This window comes from Engraulis encrasicolus, chromosome 13 (genome assembly GCF_034702125.1).
Source record: "Engraulis encrasicolus isolate BLACKSEA-1 chromosome 13, IST_EnEncr_1.0, whole genome shotgun sequence".
In the NCBI taxonomy this organism is placed as follows: Eukaryota; Metazoa; Chordata; class Actinopteri; order Clupeiformes; family Engraulidae; genus Engraulis; species Engraulis encrasicolus.
This window is the reverse complement of record NC_085869.1, coordinates 36,686,588-36,707,406: the sequence shown is the minus strand read 5'-3', so window position 1 is coordinate 36,707,406 and position 20,819 is coordinate 36,686,588. Positions and strand designations below refer to the sequence as shown.

Here is a 20,819-nt window from a genome sequence, read left to right as displayed (position 1 = left end):
TTCTGTTTTTTGGGTCTGGAAAGTCATGGAAAATCATGGAATGTTATATCTGAATTAGAGTGGGAACTCTGGTTGAAAAAAAAGAAACCATTCTGATCTTAATGTAAGAGGGCTGAGTGTATGTTTTAACAGCTGTAATACCAACATATCTTGAATGTAGACTTGGCCCTGAACAGATTTCATTGAATGACTGTGTGCTTCTGTAAGATTCATTCCTCTTTCATCTTATTTGCTTTGTTTGTACAATTAGTCAACGTAAGAATTGTTTTCATGAAATTATTTGTTGATAAAAAACACAGTGTCAGTGCCAGATGAACTCCTGGCCTTTCATTTTTGCTGACTTTTATGTGGAGATGTTACATAAATTTGGCTTTATAATCATACCCAAAATACGCCAAACGGTCTGCCAGGGACTGGACTATGACAACGTATTTTATGTGAAGGTATTCTCACAATGTTTGACTATTTTCTTTAGGAAAATGTTGTGCATGTGTAAAGCTTTGTTCTGTTTCTAGTACTAATGTCAGTTGGATGTCAGCAGTATGGAAAACAGGCCAATGATTTATATGTGAAATGACATCCTCTGAATATCCTGGACATGACACATATATGATTACCTTTACACCCTCACCTGTAACTTCAGGGCCTGTGCATTATAATTCACCTTTTGCTCCATTTTCACTGACAGCCCAAGGTTAACACCTGTGTTGATGGATAAACGCGGGTAATGGTTGGTGATGATGACGTAAGAAACCCACAGGGTTTAAATCAGATTTTGGAAATCTGGTAGAAGAAGTGTTAAAACAACATGTAGTAGAGGGGGTTAAGACCATGTAGACATCTGTTTCAACAATACATTAATTCTTGGGTCTCGAAAAAAAAGAAAAAAAAAGTTTTTGACTTGAATTGTCAGAAATCTTCAGGGTTGTGTTTCTCGAAAGCATAGTCGTTAGCCAGTTAGCAACTTGGGTAGTTGCAAATGGGAAATTGCATTGCAACCAACAAAGTAGCTAACATAGTTAGCCACTATGATTTTGAGAAATGCAGCCCCAGCTGTCTGTCTTTCAATTATTGTAACATTTTGATTTCTGGCTCATTTTCTTCTTCTCTTTAGGGTGAGAGAGGCCCAGCCGGCCCGCCAGGAATTCAGGGTGAGATTGGAATCGGACTTCCTGGACCAAAGGTAGCCTTCCAATTCAACACAATGGCATCATCTTCTTCTTTCCATGAATGGCTTTTTGGGGCTTATTAGATGCTCTTCTTCATATCGCTCTGTGTTGTCTTCACAGGGGGACCAAGGTGCCCACGGCAGGCCAGGACCTCCTGGTATTCAGGGGATAGGTGAATCAGGCCCACCGGTGAGTTCATGCCCTCTATTCCCCTCAGCAGCCCTACAACCTGTTATTCTCCACAGTCTGTTATCCCTTGTGTGTGATGGTGGACAACCTGGATTTGTTTGTTTACAATCCAGTGCCAAATGTTCCAAATGACCTGGATTTGCACAGCCCAGTTGAATGATCACCTGGTTGAATTAGACAGGTAATTAGGAATATGTATGTGGCACTGGATTGAACTGAATCCAGGTTGCCCATCACTGCCTCAGAACATCTCCCTCTCTAGTGTCCATGTTCAACGTACTGTAGCAACTCCACACCCTTTAGTCGTCTTCTCCAAAGTGTTTGCCTTCTGAAGACACATCGTCTTCACAGTATGTGATGTGGCCTTATTCTACAGGGGAAAGTAAGAGAAGGTCGCGCCATGCATTGACTTTCTTTGATTACACAGACGCGTTTCGGCGCTCTGCCTTCCTCAGTGCATGGTGCGACCTTCTCTTACTTTTCAGTTTCATCATAATTTGGTCAGTACGTAATAAGAAGAAAAAGTTCACAGTAAACGAGAACGATCACCGCACACTGGTGGACTTGATTTTGCTGTGTTTTATTTAGGTGAACGCGTTTCGCCTTGCGCTTTGTCAGGTTCACTTGAAGAAGCACAAGTCGAAACGCGTTGTTCACTTAAATTAAATGCAGCAAAACCAAGTCCACCAGTGTGTGGTGATCCTTCTTGTTTACTGTGGATTACTTATGACTGCACTTCATCAGCACCTGGAACCTGGCTGTGCTTAGGAGTTTCAGATCTTTGAAGAAGAAAAAGTTGTTTGGGTGAAGCCTGCGCCAACCTTTATGAACTTATTCTTACAGTAGCAACTCCACACTCTGTTGTCATCTTCTCGAAAGTGTTAGGCTTCTGAAGACACATCGTCGTATTCACATTATGTGCTTTTTGTGCCCTTATTCTACAGGGGCCTCAAGGGCCACAGGGGGTACAAGGAGAAAAAGGACCTCAGGGAGAAGGCGTCCCAGGACCAAAGGTAATGAAGACCAAATCTGGACACACAATGTCTAGTTGTCTTGCATTATGGTGGAGTGATTGGCAGGAGCAGGACTTGGCATTAACTTTTTTTCTCACCGGCCACGGTGACCAGTGATTTTTCCAGAGTCTCCCGCTAAGCAGCCTTTCTGCTAAACAGTGTCTAGCAAAGTGGCTAGTGAGACTGAAACTGCTTCTAGCCACAGCCAAGTTTTACCAGCATTTGGTCGGTTTTCGAGTACCAATGTCAAACCCTGGTCAGGAGGCTACAGAGACCATAAGGGCCATTACATGCCAACAGCCTACCACCAGGTGTAACAAAGGGGAGTAGAGTTGCCCCGCCGAGAGAGTTGCCAGAGTTGCCCCACTACACCAAAGAGCCAGGCTTGTTGACACACCCGCAACCCTTGCGATGGTCTTTCCATCACGCCATGGCTAGTCCTCCAGTGCCATACATACAAAAGTGAAAAGTAACATACCGTATGATCAGATCAGGTCACAACTAAAACAATCAGAGCTGAGGATGGGACTCACTTTCAGTCCGTTTAATCAACATCATATTTCAGTTCAGTTACTGTAGATGAGAACTGTTAACACATGGTATGCTTACAGCAACATGATTGTTTTTAAAATCTGCTCAGTATCAAAGGGACCCATACAGTAGGCCTACAAACAGCTGGCTGAATTTAAATTATGTCCTTTATCCATCCATATCCATATACACATACAGAACATGCTCTCTCTTGCCATTTCTGCTGTCATGCATGCATGTATCTCAGGTTTGAATATAATAATTTGCACGTCTCAAAAACATGTGAGGGGAATTGTGATTCGGACTGCCGGATCAACAACCCACACACACACACATATATACAACACGGAGTTGCACGGATGAAAGGAGTTCAGAGCAGAAGCTGTTTTAACAACCGCTACTTGATACTCCCGTCTGCTAAATCCCCATAATTTGGAGGATAATACGCTTTCATTAACTTCAAAGACAAATGCCGTTATACAGGAATGCCATTACGCATTTCGTTGTCTTTGCCATCATCGTGCAGAACATTCTGCATTAAGTCTAAATGTTGGTGGAAACATAAGCATCACCCCAACTAGTCCTGGGGCGGTTAAACATCTGTCAGGGCTGAACCCACAACTTCTCAGGGAAACTCCTCTTCCATCGCGCACAACAAAAAAGGGTCAGACCAGCACTATGAGCAAGGTCAACTCCCTCTAATTTACCAAGCTGCCATCTGTGACACTAAGTTCTATTATTTCCGTGCACTGCTGCAATGGACGGTAAACTCTTCTCCATTCTGAATCTACACTGGTGATGTTTGAATACTAAAACACTCAGTGGTGCACTTTAGCCAGAGGGGAGAAAGAGTAAGGCCTCCTTGGTACACCATTATTAACATCGGAAACACAGACTACGTCCTGTCCTCATGCTCCAACAAGTTTGTACGTACTGTACATGGTAGGTAAGTGATTACAGGGTTACACAACAATACATTGTATGCAAAGTATCCTACCAAATAAAAAGCATTGGGTCTGTAGAGTTCCTAGGGCAAGCAAGTAAGGTACCGTATGATCATAGTGGCTGATAAGTTAGTAGACAGTCAATTCAAGTCAAGGGTACTTTATTGTCAAAAATCTATGGAACAGGGTTAGCACAGAAGTTTGAAATTGCTTTTGATCTGTGTTTAATCACACACACACACACACCCATACTCACACGCACGCATGCACGCACACGCGCACACACACACACACACACACACACACACACACCCATACTCACACGCACGTATGCACGCACACGCGCACGCACACACACACAGTGCAGTAAAAACTAACATGGACAGGAGACAGGGTGGGCAGGAGGTTAAAGGACTAACTGCTATGGGGGTGGGAGAAGGCTGATGACCCCTCTCTCTCTCTCTTTTGTGTGACCAGGGCGACCGTGGACTGGACGGGCCGAGGGGGCCCCGTGGGCAGTCAGGCATTGGAATCAAAGGAGAAAAGGTGGGCAGTAAATACATCAAGCCACTGAATGCCATTCTCACACAGGGACACGGCGCGTCTGACCGATTCACAAAAGGAAGCCTAAAGTGAAGCAGTCATGAATAGCCCCTGCAATTACACATCATGGGACAGGACAGACCCTGCGAAGGATGGTTTTAGTGGGAGAGTGGAACTGGGGGAAGATGGGATTTAAGGACAGGTTGCGGATCTGGTTGCAGTGGGAAACGGTGTGTTTAAGTGGGAAGGGGTGTGGGTGGGGGATGGGGGGGTGTCACAGTACCTACCTGTCTAAAGGTCTCTCAACATATGCTTACTCCTATTGTGTTCAGACAGCATCCATCTCAGATTACCAAAGGCAGAAAAGGCTGTCGGCATAGTATGTGAATTAAATTTGACTTGTAAGTGAAATTGGTTTTGACGTGTACCTCTGTTATGCCATAGTCAGAGATGCTATGCAGATTTTTTTTTTTTCTCTAAATCATTGGTGGGTAAAAGCCACATTGCCAAGCAAAGTGTGCAATTGAAGTATGCCGTTTAAAACAATATAGACCAATATGAAACTTGGAGGGACATATGTACAAACTCTCTAAACATGACTGATTGAAGTTGAAAGTGTAAAAGCAGGCTGTTAATTTCTGGGAAATTGGTTTGTTGTGACAAGTTAGAAAACAAGAGGCATCAACTGTTTTGTCTGCTATCCTATACCTGTTATCACCATTTGGATGTTTTGATGTGCAGGGGGAGCTGGGACCATCTGGTTTACCCGGGCCTCTTGGACTTACTGGAGTTGGCATTCAAGGAGAGAAGGTGAGTGGGTAACAGTAGAGAACAATGGTCTCCAATATTTTTTCCCCAAGGGCCAAATTATGTAGTGCTATTGAGGCTGAGGGCCAAACAAATTGCCAGACGGTATGGCCACAGATAGCACACAAATATGGTTTTATTTGTTCCAACCTCATGGCGGGCCAAATGTTTGCCATGCCAATGCCAGGTCTGGCCCGCGGTCCGCCATTTAGAGACCACGGGTAGAGAAATTGGCACTCAGTTAAGACAAAGACATGTGACATTTGTTCCTTGTGTTTCTTTGCTGGACAATAATCTGCTGCTAACATGTTATGCATATGGTTCCACAGCTACAGAAGTAGGCCTAAATTAAATTGTTAAACCTGGGACGGGAAAGAGGAAATCTAAGGCAGTCAAGGTTGCATTTTTTATACAATTTATTTGGCTACAATGCCTTTCAGCCTATATGACCTTCCTCAGGGCATATCAATACTGTCTTGTCCAAGTTTGGAGAGTCCCTACACTGATGAGCACTAAAGAAAGGTAAACACCCTGAATCACTGCAAAAGTATGTTTTTTTCTGATTAATTAGCTTCTCAAATACACATATAGACTACACATACAGCACATCGTGCAAAAAGAGTGAATTGGCCTACATACTGGCTACACATGCCACATGCAAACATTTATCAGCAATTTATCCTTCTGGGGTATCCTGGCTGGTGTACAAGCAAGCAGCTCATTATTTCTCAATATAGCTCAATGCAGCCTTCTTGCCATAAGTACTGTATAATACTCTCTATCAACTACTCTGAAATGGAAAGGTAGGAAGGCAACCTCTACAAAATACACATGCTGTGACGCACCAGCACAAACACGATGCAAAGGTTCAGTTGTAATGGGGAAATGTAGCTAGCAAGATGAGACAGACCAAGAATTGGCAAGACACCTTATCATATCATATCTTATCATATCATATAATTATCAAAATCTAACAGGGTTAGCACAGAAGTTTAAAATTGCGTTTGACCAGTCTCCAATGTGCAGTTTAACTACACTAACATTGTCAACAATAATCTCTCTCTCTCTCTCTCTCTCTCTCTCTCTCTCTCTCTCTCTCTCTCTCTCTCTCTCTCTCTCTCTCTCTCTCTCTCTCTCTCTCTCTCTCTCTCTCTCTTACGTGCGCATACACACACACACACACACACACACACACACACACACACACACACACACACACACACACACACACACACACACACGCACACACACGCACACACACACGCACACACACACACGCACACACACACACACTAACGTACTCATACATGAATTTACCATTCTTTTTCTGACACATTCACTCACAACGCACACACACAACACAATCTGATTCTAATATATGACACAAAATGAAACTAAGACAGGCAGGGTGATTTTCAGCACCATAGAGAGCTCCCTGCCGAGAGGTTACAGGTTAGAAACCCACTGACTGAAAGCTATGAGCCCCTTCATGAATAAAAAATACCTCAAATAATAACTAAATACTACCAATAACTACTAACAATCTTATGTTTCAATGCAAGTGAACTAATGATCTGAAGTTTGCACTTTGCCACTTTTTCAACCCTCTGAAATGTCCTTGTGCACACTGCCCTTGTGAATGATGCTGTAGACTGTAGAGCTTTGAATGAGTAGGCTAGTATGCCGTGACATCCATTGAAGGTCTGTTGCAGCCTGATTTAGTCAGGCTGTTTAGCCTGATTGTTAGGCCAAGCCAAAATGACCAGGTGCTCTGGGCGAGGGTTAAACCCTGACTTGATTCCTTGAGACAGCAGATCACTGCAGAAACAGCAGCAGTAAATGAACACAGTGAGACGTACAGTAATGGGCGTATGCCTTATGCAGGGGTGTCGTTCAGGAGGATAAAGTGTGACTGAGTCACCAGGGCCCCATGTATATAGCGGACCCACACACAGTCCGATTTATGAAGATAAATGGCTGGGGGGGTGCATTGGAGCTGTACATAGGGCCCAAAATGTGCTGCTACGCCCCTGGGCTTACTGTTTGTGCACCATCAAGGTTGTGATGGCCAGTCGGGGTCTTGGAAGAGGAGGTCCAAGCCCTGTTACATGCAGTACTTAGTACAGGTAGAGAAATTCTGAGGCACTCAAGGTTACAATCAATTTTTACTTTTTATTTGGCTACAATGCCTACGCCCTGAGGAAGGCCATAAGGGCCGAAAAGCGTAGGCATTGTAGCCAAATAAAAAAGTAAAAATTGTAACCTTGAGTGCCTCAGAATTTCTCTACGTTGACCAAGTTTTAGAGCCCCTACACTGAGCACCAAGGAGAAAAGGTGAAGACCCAGAAGCACTCCAATTACCTGTTTGTGCCTGCCTGTTACTTCATCTTTATGATCAGCTTTTTCTGAACCACCTGATCCCAACTGAGCGCCACAAAACCATTCGAATAGCAGATTGATGAGATCAGCAATGTTTTGGTTAAAACCAGGAGGAGAAAGATTTTGTTGATTGTGTTGGCAAAAGCTCAGAAGTAGTATTGTTCCTCATTCCCCTTTCAACCACATTATCAGCACTACATCATGGTAATAATGAGATATCAGTCATGCTGTCTCTCCCCTCCAGGATCATCACACCCAGTGTACAGCACGTACATTAACATTACATTTCCAAGGACCACAGAACAGCTTTCTGAGGGTTAAGGCTAGTTTACAGTTCTCCTAAATTTGTGCATTTGATACGCAACCGTCCTTGTGAACCCCCTTGTGCATTTACACAGAGGCCTTGCGTGTCTCGGCACATTCATCTTCCATATTGAAAAGCAGTGAGAGGGGGTTAGATCAGAGACGGTTTAAATGCAGACCAGCTGGCTATCTTATTAGAATAGAGAATCTTTGGTTAGATCATTTAGCGGCATGTGGCATGTACCAGTGACATGCAGAAGTGCCGCAGTGGCATGTCCATTGATTTTATATTAGAACCACAGACCTATACTAATTATTATTAATATGTGTAATTATATTTGTTATTAATAAGTATTGTTTTTAATTATTCATGTATTCTAGGTCTGTAAATACAACAATTCACGGGCATGCCAAGCGCCGTCACGGTTGGCTACTATGGCTACTATGGCTACTGTGGCTACTACGATGTCAAACTGTGCCTAAACCAAAACTTATTCCTAAACATAACCTGTCAGTGAAAAATGTGTGTACACCAACCTATAAACATGTCGAGCTGTGCCTAAACCAAAACTCATCCCTAAACCTAACCTGTCAGTGGAAAAATGTGTTTTATAATAGCATGCTGGCACATGCCACATGCCACTAAAGGATCCCACTGAAAGTCCCACTGAAAGCAGTGATCATGTTGTGAGGCGTTTTATGTCAACAAAGTCAGACCATTTGGAAGCCCTGATGCGGTACTAGAGGATGCAGGAGGCATCATCTGAACTCTACTGTGTCCTGCTGCCTACATACTGTACAATGGACCGTAATATAGACTTTAAACCTAAGAATAAAGAACCCGAACTTAACCCTCAACACCCCCCCTTCTCATTCTGCTGGTGGATGATTTTTCCAGCCTTACCGTGGCTCTAACGGTAGGGCACTGGGCAGATACCCCGGCGACCTGTTTTCGATTCTGGCCCGGGTCCTTTGCCGATCCTTCCCTGTCTCTCTCACCCCACTCGTGTCCTGTCTCACTCTTCGCTGCACTGTCATAAATAAAGGCCAAAAAATGCCCTCAGAAATATATGTAGAGAGATTTTTCTATCAGCTTCTCAAACTCATGAGAGCTTATGATCTGCCAACAGATATATTTGTGGCTCTACCGAGATGAAAGCTGCAGCTTTTAACTCATGTTTCTAGTAATTTGTCCATTTGCTTGTCTTTCATTAGTCAAATCTAACTGTGCCACTATCACTAAGCCTTAAACCCATGTCGCACAATTTTAGTAATTGTGAGTTGCTGCTTTCCTGTCATCATCTCAGCAGTTCATTTTATGGACTATGGTTTAGTGAAGAAGAAAAAAACTGAAGGGCCCCAGACAATACTTCACCATGGAAACTGAGCTTGCGGCAGGTTTTCAGGGCTTTGCTGAGGCTTTCTGTGCTCTATTCGCCAACCGCTAGTGATTCCACTTTAATCACTCCTGCTGGGCCCTGCCGTGGCCAACCGGTAGGGCACTCGCCTGCCATGTGGCTGACCCAGGTTCGATTCTCGGCCTGGGTCCTTTGCCGAGCCCTCACAGTCTCTCTCCCAATTCGCTTCCTGTCCACCTCTCACACTGTCCTGTCTAATATAGTCGAAAAAGACCACCACATTTTTTTTTCTATATTAATAATAATCACTCCTGCTGTCCTGGTTTTAGGGTGTGGAGGGCCCCAGGGGACCACCAGGCCCGAGAGGACCACAGGGCGAAGGCATGCCTGGACCCAAGGTAACGTTTTATATTATTATATTATTGTGTGTGTGTGTGTGTGTGTGTGTGTGTGTGTGTGTGTGTGTGTGTGTGTGTGTGTGTGTGTGTGTGTGTGTGTGTGTGTGTGTGTGTGTGTGTGTGTGTGTGTGTGAGTGTGTGAATGTGTGAATGTGATTGGAGCAGAGGCTATATGTTTACATGTTTTGTGTTGGGTCCATTCTGGGGTGTTAATTGTTTTTTATGTTTATCTATTGTGTTCATATATTCGTATAAGTGAATTCTCAGACTAAAAAAAAACCAAAGAAAACAAATTTCTCTCTAGAAGAGACAATAAAGGCTCATCCTACCATATCCTATCCTATCCTATCCTATCCTAGATTTGCTTTTTTTTGCAGCATTGCAGCATCTCAATTCAAGAAATGGGGACTCTTTGCATATCTTTGGCCTCCTAACTTAACACAGGAAGCCACATACAGTACATACGATATTACAAATTGCTAACTGAACTCATCTCTTTCTTGGGTATTGTCTCTGTAATAGGGTGACCAGGGTCTACCTGGTGAGTTTGGAGCACCTGGCGAGAGAGGGGCTGGTGAACCAGGAGCAAAGGTAAAGCCTCAACTATATTTACCTATTGATAACCCTTTTGGTGGTTTCAGTTGGTTAATCAATTAGAATGAGTCTTTACTGTCTGGCCCTGCCATAACTCAAACGGTAGGGCACTGCGCTGCTACGCCGGGGAACTGGGTTTGATTCCGGCCCAAGGTCATTTGCCGATCCTACCCCATCTCTCTCTCTCCCACTCACTTCCTGTCATCATCTCATGCTGTCCTATCAAATAAAGGCATAAAAGCCTTATATATATTATGTACATATATATAAAGAATGAGTCTTTACTTGCGGGATTTGAGACAATTGTAATAACCTTGTGTTGGCGTTTAGGGTGAGCCAGGTGCGTCCGGGTTAGGAGGATTGCCTGGCCTTCCTGGAGAAGATGGGGCACCGGGACAAAAGGTGAGTGCTACTGTGAGGCCCGCCACAGGAAATTAGAAGATGATCGGCCATGTTTGACTTTTTAAATGAAAACGACGTTGCAAGCTTTATCACAAAAGTGAGTCACTGTTCTTCTCACTGTAAATAAATAAATAAATAAATACATTGAATTTGCTCCCGGGGGCAATTTTGCTGTAAGGGCTAACTAAATGTATGAATTTGACAACACTGACTGCATCATGTCCATATGTTGTTGCAGGGCGAGCCTGGACTTCCTGGTCTTAGAGGCCTTGAGGGATTGGCGGGAATTGGCACTCAAGGAGAAAAGGTATAACCCCCCCATACTGTATGTGCCATGCTTGTGTGTGTGTGTGTGTGTGTGTGTGTGTGTGTGTGTGTGTGTGTGTGTGTGTGTGTGTGTGTGTGTGTGTGTGTGTGTGTGTGTGTGTGTGTGTGAGAGAGAGAGCGAGAGAGAGAGAGGAGAGAGAGAGAGAGAGAGAGAGAGAGAGAGAGAGAGAGAGAGAGAGAGAGAGAGAGAGAGAGAGAGAGAGAGAGAGAGAGATCAATCTTGACTTTTGACTTTGGTTAAAAGTAAATGTGTGCTGTATGGTGAAATATGTGAAATGATGTGTGTAATGTCTGTAGTTTTTTTTCTGTATTTATGTATGTATGCTACTGGGCACCTTAATTTCCCTCAGGATTAATAAATGATACTCTACTCTACTCTACTCTACTCTACTGTACTCTACTGACTAATGCTGCTTTGTGTTTTTCTCTCAGGGAGACCAGGGGCAGCGTGGCATCCGAGGATTGCCTGGACCACCCGGGGTTAGCGGCCCCTCTGGACCAAAGGTGAAAGTGAAAGCCGAAAGCCCACCTGGGAAACTCCAACTCCCATTGTCATTGTGACACGGCACTCCACAGCACACAACTGCACACTGTACACTACGAAATTGCATTTATGCCTCAGCCGTGCAAGGGGGTAGCCCCCAATGAAGAAGTCATTGCTACGTTCCCATAATGATTTTAGCAATGATCCATCACTTCAGATTAACATTCAGTCTCCCACCACATCATATATACATGCAAGACTAAAGGTTTTTTCTTCAACCCTTTCACAGGGAGAGCCTGGTGTTCCTGGAAGACTCGGGATGCCGGGGATGCCAGGGCGTGCCATTGCAGGGGCTAAGGTAAGAGGCGCATGTTGTTTTCCAGCGTCAGGTTTTGCAATAGTTATTGTGTCAGCAAGCATTCACTTTCACACAAGCGTGCTTCCAACTATCAGAGGGCTTTTGACAAAGATTCAAAAGAGTGACTGGCAGAGTGGATTCTGGATTTATGGGCGTCTTACCTCTTGCTCTTGTTTGCATCATCCTGTTTTCCTGTAGGGTGACGTGGGGCCACAAGGGCCTCCCGGGCACGTAGGCGAGACTGGATACGGATTACCAGGTCCAAAGGTAGGTGCCTGTGAACACAATATGAATATTGTGTTTTTTATTTACAAGTCTGCAAATATGAACCCTTAACCCCTTGAGGAGTATGGTAACATAGTATGCGATTAGATGATGTCACAAGGGCTTAGCAGAATTTTTAACACGGAGTCCTATGGAAGCTATAGAATGTTCGGGAATTCTAGAAGAACTGGGAGAAAACGCTTACTCCTCAAAGGGTTAATGGACCTCAGTGATGATGGACAGGTGCACATGCCCTGTGACTGACTGACTGACTGACCCAGTAACTTGTGTACTGATCACCAGGGTGACCGTGGTGGTCCTGGCCCTGCTGGTCCATTTGGTCCCAAAGGAGAGGGCTTCCCTGGACCAATGGTGAGTACACATCCTTTCACCCAACAGAACCTTGTGTATGTGGAAAAACAATGCATCCAAATGAATGACGTGGACAGGACCTATCCCTTCCATATACATGCCCACGCATCCATACAAGTCTAATGTGGAGACACAATGGATCCAAATAAATGGCATGGATAGGGCATCCATAATACTTGTAGTCTAATGTGGAATGCATTTAAATGAATCTCATGGGGTTTTTTCTTTTCCTTTTCATTCACAGGGTCCTCCAGGTCTTCCTGGCCTTCCGGGAGAGCCAGGACCCGAGGGCATTGGCTTTCAGGGACCTAAGGTATGACCTCCACGAGGAAGCAGCTCAAACGCGTTTGTGTTGTCTCAGTTAAAACTCGTTTGAAACAGTGAATATCTATGTTAGTGAAGGGGAGTTGGGTTGCCCCGGCCGCCGGTGTTCGTCCCCTGGCCTGTGAGCCACCAAAGATGTCACACCATTACTTCTATTGTATGGCCACTCTATTTTACACGCTTGTGAATTATCTCAATGAAACAGCAAATGTCTACAGCATAGGTATTCTGTACATTGAGCATGTAATGTGTGGTGTCCGCCAACAGGGAGACGTTGGTTTCAGAGGTCTGCCAGGTCTCCCCGGCCCCCCAGGGGAGGGACTTCCCGGCCCGCAGGTATGTCTCTCTGGATTATCACTCTTTTCTAACTCCTCTCTTCGCTTCTACTCTTTTTTTAACTCTTGGCCCTACATTTGCTGTCAAACTATATTAACACACATTGATTGAGACGCAACATTCTCAAGCAATAAAAGACATATGTTCCTGGTAACAAAAAAACCCCAACAATGGCTGACACTCTTATGCCATCAGTCATAGTGCTAATTTATGGATATGCCCAGTGGCGAGGAGAAACTCCATGCCTGAGCGCTGTTCGCGTCCCCATTCATTTCCATTGCCATGGCAGCAGCAAGAAGTATGCATGGTGATGCCTCATTAATCCCGCTCCCCCGCTGTTTCAGGGTAATGTCGGACGCCCCGGACCCGCAGGGCCCACCGGACCCCCAGGGGAAGGACTGCAAGGATCCAAGGTATGTAATATGTTAATAAGGGTCTTTATCGCACACGGAGACCCCCATGCCCCCATGACCCGCTGCTTTTATGCCCCTAATGTAATCATTTAGAGGTGAACATTGGCTGTGTAAACAACAGGGCGGGCGGTGTAATAAATGGGCATTTCATCGTTTTTCAGGGTGACCAGGGAACGCAGGGAGTGACTGGGCCAAGGGGGCCGCCAGGAGAAGGTTTCCCAGGACCCAAGGTGAGAAATCACTATCGGGCAGAGACAAAATGCCCAAGATGAATATCCCCTAGTCAGTGTGACTGTTTAGGAATGCTGATTGATGTAAATGTCTGACAGCCTACTGTAGCAATATCTCTACAACGGGACACATTTGGACCACAAGTCTTTGTCACATGACAAAAGAGGTGTAATGAAGACTCATTTCCGTTTGCAAAATATGTAGTTACTGCACTCTGCACTTGGTATGGCAGTATCATGGTGTGTGCTTGTACTTTATCTTTGCAGGGTGACCGTGGATTGCAAGGGGAGAGGGGCAGCAAAGGTGTCAAGGGAGACATGGGAGACGCCGGGGTCCCTGGCGAGTCTGTAAGTGACTTTTAAACTCTTTTTGACTCTTTAAACGATCAGAAACAGGCTCAGTGCTACCAGTGCCAGGCTCAAGGCCATCAGTGACAGAGCCTTCCATGTTGCTGCTCCCACTCTTTGGAACAATCTGCCTGACCACATCCAGAATGCCCCTTCACTGGCCATGTTTAAGCAACACCTTAAGACACATCTCTTCCTGGAGGCTTATGGCTGCTAGTCCCACAAGCACTTTCACTTACATGCATTCACACACATGCTCACACACTGACGCGCACACACACTCACACTTTCCAACACAACACTCTGTGAAGCGTCCTTGGGTGTTTTGAAAGGCGCTATATAAAACGAAAGTATTATTATTATTATTATTAGAAACAATACAGCTATAACAACAGAAATGTAGTAGGGTCAATAACCTTTTTTGGGCTCAGACATCAGGTGATACAACCACAGCTAATGCTCATAAATTGATTAGTACTTGGTAATTCATGTGCTGCAGTGAACAGGCTTCTTAGATAATTCACTAAAAACTAGAAAAAAACAACAATTCAATCCATACAGTAGTGGCATTAGCTGTAGTTGCAGCACCCTGATGTGTGCTACTACACAGTAAATGTTGTGGTGTTAATTCAACACTTACAGAGTTCATTTAAGTCCAAATGGACTCAAATGAACTCTCTAAGTGTTAAATGAGCAGTGCAGAATTTACTGTGTACTAAAATGTCATTGACCCATATAAAGAAGTTGATAGGAAAAGAAATGTACAGTACACACTGAAATGTTTTCTCTTAATATTTCAGGGACGACCAGGAATTAAAGGAGAAGCTGGACTCACTGTAAGTTTTTAAAATTGCACATTGCTTTAACGGGTCAGGTCTTTGGGATACATCTGCTGTATGCCAACAAGAATATCAGAATCATTTCAGTTTCTCTCGAAATCTAACTCTGCAATACGCTGTCTTTCAGAGAGAAGATATCATAAAGCTGATAAAGGAGATCTGTGGTAAGGCCCATTTAAAGTAGAGGTGAACAACTAATGAACACTTGAAGGAACAGTCCACCTCATTTCAAGAAAATGCTCACCTGTAGTTAAGTCCCAGTAAAATATAAGAATACATAGGATTTTTCATCTATGTGTTTGAATTGCCTAGTTTTACAGTATAGCCAAATTAATTGTAGCAATGCAAGTCTATGGGAGCAAAAAAAAGCATCAAATGTACTTTAAAATTAATGCAAAACAGCTATTTAATCCCATCCTGCGATCACTTGTGGCTTGATGCTAATGCTCCCATTTACTTCCAGTGATTATGCTAAGTTATGCTGATAATTCTGAAACCAATAAATCTAAGTACTGAAAACACTGAGAAGGAAATGATATGCATATTCATGAAGATGCACATTCATGAATACTGCAAATATGCAAAAATCTGGACTGTTCCGTTAACTGTAACACAATTCTCAGTAACATCCGTCCTCCATCTTCCCAGGGTGTGGCATCAAGTGCAAAGAGAGGCCCATGGAGCTGGTGTTCGTGATCGACAGCTCCGAGAGCGTCGGCCCGGAGAACTTTGAGATCATCAAAGACTTTGTCACGGCCCTGGTGGACCGCGTGACGGTGGGCCGCAACGCCACGCGCATCGGCATGGTGCTCTACAGCCTGGACGTCAGCCTGGAGTTCAACCTGGCCCGCTACATGACCAAGACGGACGTCAAGCAGGCCGTCCGCAAGATGCGCTACATGGGCGAGGGCACCTACAGTGGCACCGCCATCCGCAAGGCCACCCAGGAGGCCTTCTACAGCGCCCGCAACGGAGTCAGGAAGGTGGCCATTGTCATCACCGACGGGCAGACCGACAAGAGGGAGCCGGTGAAGCTGGACATGGCCGTGAGGGAGGCGCACGCCGCCAACATCGAGATGTACGCGCTTGGTATCGTGAACAGCACCGACCCGACTCAGGCCGAGTTTCTGAGGGAGCTCAATCTGATTGCCTCTGACCCGGACAGCGAGCACATGTACCTTATTGATGACTTCAACACTTTGCCAGGTATTGTATCATGTTATGTGGGTACATGTTCTGACAATTTTCGCAAGGCATTTCATTTCCTATACAATACTGTCACCATGTGCACATGGGTCAGTGACATTTCAGCAGTAGGACACGTCAGGGAGGCGCAACGACAGCCAGCGGCACTATTGTGTTTTAGTGGACTTTCCAAGAAGCATATTCATTGCAGCATATCAACCACCAATTACTAATTAATTTAGATGCTGTTGCGCCACCTGACACCTGAGCCCCGAAAAAAGGCTTTGAGCCATATGAGTAATTAAAGGCAATGAGGGTCAAGTGGGTTGGCCGGCATTGACGCAGAGTAAAATATAACAACTAATGTTTTTCTTTGTTTTTCATTCTTTAGCCCTGGAATCCAAGCTTGTAAGCCAGTTCTGTGAAGATGAGAATGGTGCCCTTATCTACAACCGCCTCACAAACGGCTACGGGAACGGCAATGGTCACAGTGCTGGCTACGGGAACGGCAATGGTCATGGTGCAGGCTACGGGAACGGCAATGGCAACAGCAATGGCCATGGCGCTGTTGACAACGGACAAAATGGGTACAATATATTTGGAAACAATGGCTACGGGACCAGCCATCATTACGAGGCTGAATCTGTGCCGGAGAGGACCCCCGTCATCACCCCTGAGGGCTACGGTGGCAGAGGCAGAGGGGACACCTTCACCCTCCCCATCAACTCTGGACCATCCCCCAACAAGGTCATTACTCTGTCAAAACATGATTGTCCCTGTTATACATTTGCTGTTCCCAGAATGGCACTGGCCAAGTCATAATGTATTTATTTAATACTTAACCCTATCCAGACTGGGCTTTTTTTGCCATTCTTTTGACCCATGGCGACATAGATATGACAAAGTGGCTTCAGTTTCTTATAATATTGCAGCAAGAAGTAAGTCCTCAACAACAGGTTATCATTACCAAATTTGCAGGGGATGATATGCATAAGACACGTAAGCAATGAGAAATAAAAAGACGTAGCCAATATATTTTTAGGAAATGCCACCAAGTTTTGTAATCATAGGCCTACCATTAGTCATTAATTAATTATACAACATCAAAGTTAGTGTGGGTTGGTGTATTACGGTAACGCTTCACAATAACCTTCTGCAAAAATGGTTAACTAATGGTTAGCTAATGGTTTGTTGTGCATCTGTAATACTATTATAAGCATTGATATATCAGTATTAAATCAATTGTAAAACACTTACTAAACATTTGCTGTTGACAATAACATTTTGAGTAGAGTAGTAGAGTAGAGAAACTTTATTGATCCCCAGGGGGAAATTCAGGTGTCAAGTAGCTACATAAAAACAAACACAGACACAGACACACAGACACAAACACACACACACACATGCCAAGAGGTTCCAGATCTGGGCCAGCTCTGGCATCTCAGGCAGTCCAATCCCCAATAATGATGTCCTTCTTAGTGTCCTTCTGTATACTGTTAAACAGTTGAATGGCCCAAGGGACAAAGGACCTCCTTAGCCTATCTGTCCTGCAGGTGAAAGCACGGAGTCTGTGACTGAACAGACTCAGTTGGTTAGTGAAGGTGGCGTTAAGGGGGTGATGCTGATTGTCCATAATAGAGTCCAGTCTGCTCAGTGTTCTGCTCTCAGCTGTTGAGGTGAGTGACTGCAGCTCCATGCCCACCACTGACCCCGCCTTCCTCACCAGTCTGTCAAGGCGTCCAGCATCTCTCCTCCTAATGCTTCCACCCCAGCAAGTCACAGCGTAGAAGAGCACACTGGCCATGACAGACTGGTAGAACATAAGCAGAAGTTGGCTGCAGACATTGAAGGACCTCAGCCTTCTGAGGAAATAGAGCCTGCTTTGGCCTTTCCTGTAAAGTGCATCAGAATGTGTGGACCAGTCCAGCTTATTGTCAAGGTGCACTCCTAAGTACTTGTAAGTACAGACAGTCTCCACATTATCTCCCCCAATAGAAACAGGCACCAAGGGCGAGGTGGAGCGCCTGAAATCGATCACCATTTCCTTTAGGGCTGCACGATTATGGAAAAAATTATAATCACGATTATTTAGATCAAAATCACGATCACGATTATTAATCACGATTATCCAGCAGAGCTTATAACCCCCACCCCCCAATTTCCGGAGCGACATAATAATACCTTACCATTAGTTAATATTAGTTAACCGTTTCGCAGAAGGTTATTGTGAAGTGTTACCACTACACCGTCCTTAACTTAAGTCAAACAAAAAGTATTTATCTCTTTAGCATTTAGCCAGGATTGTCCCATTGAAGCTTCTCCTTGGCATTACATTAGGATTTGGGTGAAACGGATTGCTAATCTTTGGTAAGTATAATTCATTCAATTATGTGACATGTTGTGTGTCCCACAGGACCACATAGAGGAAGAGGAAGACTATTATGATGGAGAAGATCTGGACCTAGCTCGACACAGCAGCACCATCGCCATTGTAAACAAGACACTGCAGCCATCGCAGCCCGTCACGTCGGAGAGGGACGATGCCCTCTCAAGGGTGTCCACCTCATCATCTTCAGCGTCCACTGGAATCACAGGCTCTTCTACCGCATACGTTCAACCCGAGGTCCCTCCAGTTGTGGTTGAAAGTAAGATTGTGCACTGTACAGTACATACACATATTTTCATCTACATTGTTGAAACTAAACAAAACTTAAAATTGCCTTCTGACCACTTAACCATTTTTTTATTTTTGTTCTTGTCTTTTTAGCAGCGAAATTCAACTTCGATCCACGCTGTGAGCTGGCTCTGAGCCAGGGCACCTGCAGAGAGTATGTCATCCGCTGGTATTACGACAAGCAGGCCAACTCCTGCGCACAGTTCTGGTATGGCGGCTGTGATGGCAATGAAAACCGCTTTGAGACGGAAGCTGAGTGTAAGAGCCTATGTGTCTCTGGACCCAGAGGTAAATAACACCATATAATTCCCATAAGAATAAACAACCATTCATCCTATGCTATTGAATTTGTCATTTATGTCATTTTAAGAATAACTGATTTCTCTCTCTCTCTCTCTCTCTCTCTTCAGCGGGCTGAAATATGAAGATGGGAGGGATTGAGTCTATCAGTCAGTAAAGTCCTTCTCTTCAACAATGGAAAGGAAGAATGGAAGAGTGGAAGATATTTGTGTGGCAGCACTGTTTTATATTTGATAAGTTAGAGATTGATATACCTATGCACTCTGTGAAATGACCAGGACCTCACAATGTATCACCATCATAATAATCATCATCATCATATTGTCATAGAAAGGCACTATGTCCTGTCCTGTATGACTCCTTTTTAGATGTTGTGACTTGTGTTTAGTCGTTTATTTCAATCATCTACCAAACAGACTCATGCTGGTTTTCAAACTTCGCCTTCAGCTATGAAGTGGACAGTCAAAACATTGCGGTGTCATGACGTGCTGCCAGAGACGTTGCTGACCAGATTCTATAATTACCTCCAGGGGTGCATTTCTCGAAACCAAAGTTGCTTACTACATTAGCTACTTTGTTGTTTTCAATGCATTTTCCCATTGGCAACTACCGAAGTTGCTAACAGGCTAACAACTTCTCTTTTGAGAAATGCACCCCTGATCAGCACCATATGCAACTGCAGACACATCAGAGCTCATTCATTCACGCTTTGTCTGACGGTCAGAACTTGGTCAAATCTACCCTAGGCTACAATTAATCACTGATCAGAAATAAATACTTAGTATTTATTGTGTTCTCTTTTATTTTCGATTGTCTAAGAACCATGTTTTTAAACAGGGTCTGTGTCGACGCACAGTCTTCAAAATGTCCTCAAGTGTAACCTCATACCTTTGCTCTGACCAATGGTTTTGCCTCTGGGCAACTGTTCAGGTTTTACCTTATTTTAATTCAAAGCTTGACTGAATACTGTGACATTGTAAACCTTTGCAGGAATTTACGTTTTTTTTAAATGGCTAAAATCTACAATAAACGTTGGATGTTTTCAACTGCTGAAAATGTAGCTAACAATGTTAGAGTATTAAACAATGGTAATTTTTTGTAGGCAATATTTTGAGAAGAAGAGCTACATTAACTGTGTGATGTCTCATGTATGAGTGCAGATACAAAGCACCTATATCACTATGCAGTGGTTGTGAATTTCCAACATGCCAAACTATTTACAGTAGCTATTGAAACTGTATATGAACTTTTAAGACATTGTATGAAATACATGTTTTGAATGAAGAATAATCTGAATCCTCAGATAATCTATTGATGCAAGAAAACCTGTGAGCGTTTATCCTGTCCAGGCACATAATTTGTACATTTTTGCAATAAAACATCTGGAAACAAGTGTTGAAATGATGGTTGTGCATTTGTGAGACAATACTTCAGACGTATCAAGGCCCTTCAAACATGAATAGTTGAAAGAGGGTTAGCTCAACTGGGGAGGGAGCCATGAAGCTATTTTTCAGTCCATACAAACCCATTTGTCTTGTCTTGCTTACAGAAAATGACTGGGAAGGGAATAGTGGCTACATTTTTGGATGCTGTTATGATTACTTCCCCAAAGGACCTTTCCTTTGTTTTTCTTTCTGTGCTCATAAAATCGGTAGCGTCACTACAGCACATAATAGACTGATAAAAATTGAAGAATAAAGATAGGGGGTGGGGTGGGGGGTGGGGGTGAAGGGTT

The 20,819-nt window shown here is 44.1% G+C and overlaps 1 protein-coding gene across 1 annotated transcript in view; it reads left to right on the top strand.

Moving 5' to 3' along the window:
- Positions 1-20,427, top strand: part of col28a2a (collagen, type XXVIII, alpha 2a) — a 30,276-nt gene extending 9,849 nt beyond the window's left edge. The window contains exons 11-35 of the mRNA XM_063214605.1: positions 1,115-1,183; positions 1,290-1,358; positions 2,303-2,371; positions 4,324-4,392; positions 5,131-5,199; positions 9,566-9,634; positions 10,157-10,225; positions 10,559-10,630; positions 10,869-10,937; positions 11,390-11,461; positions 11,731-11,799; positions 11,998-12,066; positions 12,367-12,435; positions 12,680-12,748; positions 13,027-13,095; positions 13,440-13,508; positions 13,670-13,738; positions 14,006-14,086; positions 14,887-14,922; positions 15,053-15,089; positions 15,574-16,131; positions 16,502-16,857; positions 18,524-18,755; positions 18,878-19,072; positions 19,195-20,427. Coding sequence (XP_063070675.1) covers positions 1,115-1,183; positions 1,290-1,358; positions 2,303-2,371; positions 4,324-4,392; positions 5,131-5,199; positions 9,566-9,634; positions 10,157-10,225; positions 10,559-10,630; positions 10,869-10,937; positions 11,390-11,461; positions 11,731-11,799; positions 11,998-12,066; positions 12,367-12,435; positions 12,680-12,748; positions 13,027-13,095; positions 13,440-13,508; positions 13,670-13,738; positions 14,006-14,086; positions 14,887-14,922; positions 15,053-15,089; positions 15,574-16,131; positions 16,502-16,857; positions 18,524-18,755; positions 18,878-19,072; positions 19,195-19,202 — 2,682 coding nt within the window. The 3' untranslated portion in view covers positions 19,203-20,427. The remainder of the gene's footprint in view (positions 1-1,114; positions 1,184-1,289; positions 1,359-2,302; positions 2,372-4,323; positions 4,393-5,130; positions 5,200-9,565; positions 9,635-10,156; positions 10,226-10,558; positions 10,631-10,868; positions 10,938-11,389; positions 11,462-11,730; positions 11,800-11,997; positions 12,067-12,366; positions 12,436-12,679; positions 12,749-13,026; positions 13,096-13,439; positions 13,509-13,669; positions 13,739-14,005; positions 14,087-14,886; positions 14,923-15,052; positions 15,090-15,573; positions 16,132-16,501; positions 16,858-18,523; positions 18,756-18,877; positions 19,073-19,194) is intronic.
- Positions 20,428-20,819: the final 392 nt, after the last annotated feature.